At 48.2% G+C, this 3,483-nt stretch overlaps 1 protein-coding gene across 4 annotated transcripts in view; it reads left to right on the top strand.

Moving 5' to 3' along the window:
- Window positions 1-3,483, top strand: part of EXTL3 (exostosin like glycosyltransferase 3) — a 55,825-nt gene that overhangs the window by 42,786 nt on the left and 9,556 nt on the right. For all 4 annotated transcript variants that reach the window (XR_002774381.1, XM_003793933.3, XM_023515588.1 and 1 more), the window contains exon 5: window positions 1,022-1,166. Coding sequence is in view for 3 of the 4 variants with exons in the window: in XM_003793933.3 (XP_003793981.1) it covers window positions 1,022-1,166 (145 nt within the window). In the remaining variant the exon portion in view is untranslated. The remainder of the gene's footprint in view (window positions 1-1,021; window positions 1,167-3,483) is intronic.

Genomic DNA, 3,483 nt, shown 5'->3' with positions numbered 1-3,483 from the left:
ATGCTGGGCGGTGGCTCACGCCTGTCATCCTAGAGTCGGTGCTTACTGAGAGCACTGCATGCTGGGCGGTGGCTCACGCCTGTCATCCTAGAGTCTGGTGCTTACTGAGAGCACTGCATGCTGGCCGGCATGGTGGCTCACGCCTGTCATCCTAGAGTTGGTGCTTACTGAGAACCCTGCATGCTGGGCGGCGTGGTGGCTCAGGCCTGTAATCCTAGAGTCGGTGCTTACTGAGAACCCTGCATGCTGGGCGGTGGCTCACGCCTGTCATCCTAGAGTCGGTGCTTACTGAGAGCACTGTATGCTGGGCAGCGCAGTGGCTCACGTCTGTCATCCTAGAGTCAGTGCTTACTGAGAGCCCTGCATGCTGGGCGGTGGCTCTCACCTGTCATCCTAGAGTCGGTGCTTACTGAGAGCACTGCATGCTGGGCGGCGTGCGGTGGCTCACGCCTGTCATCCTAGAGTCGGTGCTTACTGAGAGCACTGCATTCTGGCCGACGTGGTGGCTCACGCTTGTAATCCTCGAGTCAGTGCTTACTGAGAACCCTGCATGCTGGGCGGTGCGGTGGCTCACGCCTGTCATCCTAGAGTCGGTGCTTACTGAGAGCACTGTATGCTGGGCAGCGCAGTGGCTCACGCTTGTAATCCTAGTGCTCTGGGAGGCTGAGGCAAGTGGTTTGCTTGAGCTCAGGAGTTTGAGACCAGCCTGAGCAAGAGTGAGACCCATCTCTACTAAAAATAGAAAAATAAGCCGGGTACTGTGGCTGGCACCTACAAAAACAAAAAAAACTGTATGGGGCACTGTTTGCCTTTATTCTATTTGTGATTGATTTTTTTATTTTTAAGGGAAAAGTAAAAGCCTAAGAGCTACAACAGCCTATAGAATAGAGGCAGTAATTTTAAACATTCCTGGAGTCGGAGGTTGCTGTGAGCTGTGTGACGCCGTGGTGAGGGCGTTAAAGTGTGTGGGGGGAGCATTCCTGAGGATCTTTGAGCTATGCACACACGTGTGTGTTCCCAGGGTGTGGAGAGAAGCACGGGACCGCATCGTGGGCTTCCCTGGCCGGTACCACGCGTGGGACGTCCCTCATCAGTCCTGGCTCTACAACTCCAACTACTCCTGTGAGCTGTCCATGGTGCTGACAGGTGCTGCCTTCTTTCACAAGGTAAGAAAAGGGTGATGAGAATGGCATTGAGGTGGGAGGATCGCTTGGGGCCAAGAGTTCAAGACCAGTGTGAGACCCCATCCCTATAAAAAAATAGAAACATTAGCTGGGCATAGTGGCGAGCGCCGATAGTTCTAGCTACTTGGGGGGCTGAGAAAGGAGGGTTGCTTGAGGCAGGAGTTTGAGGTTGCTGTGAGCTGTGATCATGCCACTGCTGTCTATCTTGAGTAACAGGGGGGGACTTGTCCCCAAAAAAAAAAAAAAAAAAAAAAAAGAATTTTTTTTTTTTGGTGGCGCCTGTGATTCAAGGAGTAGCGTGCTGGCCCCATATACCTGAGGTGCGTTCAAGCCTGGCCCTGGCCAAAACTGCACCCCATCCCCCCAAAAATATATATATATATATTAGGTGAGAAAAATTTTTCTGTGTTTTAAAAATGTGCAGATGTGTAAGTTTATCAGATTTAACATTTTGGCAATAAAACTACATACTGGTGGAAATACCTGTAAACTTTGTTCTCATAATTTTTTTTTATATATGTGTGTGTGTGTGTGTGTGTGTGTGTGTGTGTATATATATATATATTTTTTTTTTTTTAGAGACAGAGTCTCACTTTATTTCCCTTGGTAGAGTGCTGTGATGTCACAGCTCACAGCAACCTCCAACTCCTGGGCTTAAGCAATTCTCTTACCTCAGCCTCTTGGGTAGCTGGGACTACAGGCGTGCCCGCCACAATGTCTGGTTATTTTTTTGTTGCAGTTTGGCCAGGGCTGGGTTCGAATGCGCCACCCTCAGAATATGGGGCCGGTGCCCTACCCACTGAGCCACAGGCACCACCAGTTTTTTTGCTGTTGTTGTTAAAATGTCGCCTTTTCCTTAAAGACATGAATTGTGTTTAATTCTTGTCAGCATACTAATGATAGTCACTGGCCATTTGAAAGGTCGAAAATTTGAATCATCAGTCTTTGTGTAAAGAAGAAGTATGATTCATCTTTTAAGCTCACCAACTCTTAAGTACTTTGCTACATGATAACTGGCAAATGACTCTGGGCTGCAAAAATTTTATAATCATAATTTCACTATATAGATTTTGGTTTAACTGGGCACATCACCTGCTGATTTGTCACTAGCAGATTACAGCTCACTGCAGTTCACATGTGCCCTGTTCTGTGCTATTTGCTGGTTTCTGTGCTGTAAGTATCTTACCTAGGCTCATTTCAGGTTATCAACACGAATCACTGAACACGGATTTGGGAAGAGAGATGCAGTTATGTACCATTACATGGTATTTTCACCATACACAGAAATAACTTCAAACAGTAAAATATAATAGATAATAGTGATAGATAATAGTGAACACTGTAATAATTGACTTTTAGATATTTATTGCTTGGATTTCTTTTTTTTTTTTTGGTGCAGTTTTTGGTCCGGGTTGGGTTTGAATCCACCACCTCCGCTATATGGGGCTGGCACCCTGCTCCTAAGTTTATTTAGCTACATCTTTATTAATAATGGCTGTGGTTAACAGCAGGCTCACAACTTCTGAAAATGTAGCATTTAGCAGGGTAGCAGGTGTGAGTGGCTGCAGCACACCACTTTATGGGCCTTGTAGACCAGGGGTCCTCAAACTTTTTAAACAGGGGGGCCAGTTCACTTTCTCTCAGACCATTGGAGGGCCGGACTGTGGGCCCCGGGATGAGTTGGCTGCTAAGCAAGACAAGCAGCGGTGGCAAAAACACCGGATAAATGTCCTAGGCGGGCTGCATGTGGCCCGCGGACTGTATATGAGGACGCCTCTTGTAGACAGTCTGAATGCTGAGTGAGCCAGGAGCATTGGAGGCTTTGGGGTATGAGATTGGCATGTTCATTGGCTTCACTTCACATGATTCCCTATAGTCTCAGGACTCAGGGATTGCTCAGAGAGAGAATAGGGGAGCAGACTGTTCAGGAGGTGACTTGAAGAATCCGCGGAAGAGAAAGAGGTGATTTGAGCAGGACGCAGCCAGTGGTGATGGTGAGAAGAAACCAGATTTAAGAATCTTCAAGTGAGGCTCAGCGCCTGTGGCTCAAGTGGCTAAGACGCCAGCCACGTACACCCAAGGTGGCGGGTTCAAATCCGGCCCGGGCCCACCAAACAACAATGACGGCTGCAACCAAAAAATAGCCGGGTGTTGTAGCGGGCGCCTGTGGTCCCAGCTACTTGGGAGGCTGAGGCAGGAAACTCACTTGAGCCCAGGATTTGGAGGTTGCTGTGAGCTGAGATGCCACGGCACTTTACCCAGGGGGACAGCTTGAGGCTCCTGTCTCAAAAAAAAAAAA

Source organism: Otolemur garnettii, unplaced genomic scaffold (assembly GCF_000181295.1).
Source record: "Otolemur garnettii isolate 467f Iridium unplaced genomic scaffold, OtoGar3 scaffold00074, whole genome shotgun sequence".
In the NCBI taxonomy this organism is placed as follows: domain Eukaryota; kingdom Metazoa; phylum Chordata; class Mammalia; order Primates; family Galagidae; genus Otolemur; species Otolemur garnettii.
This window is presented reverse-complemented; position numbering and strand designations above follow the sequence as displayed.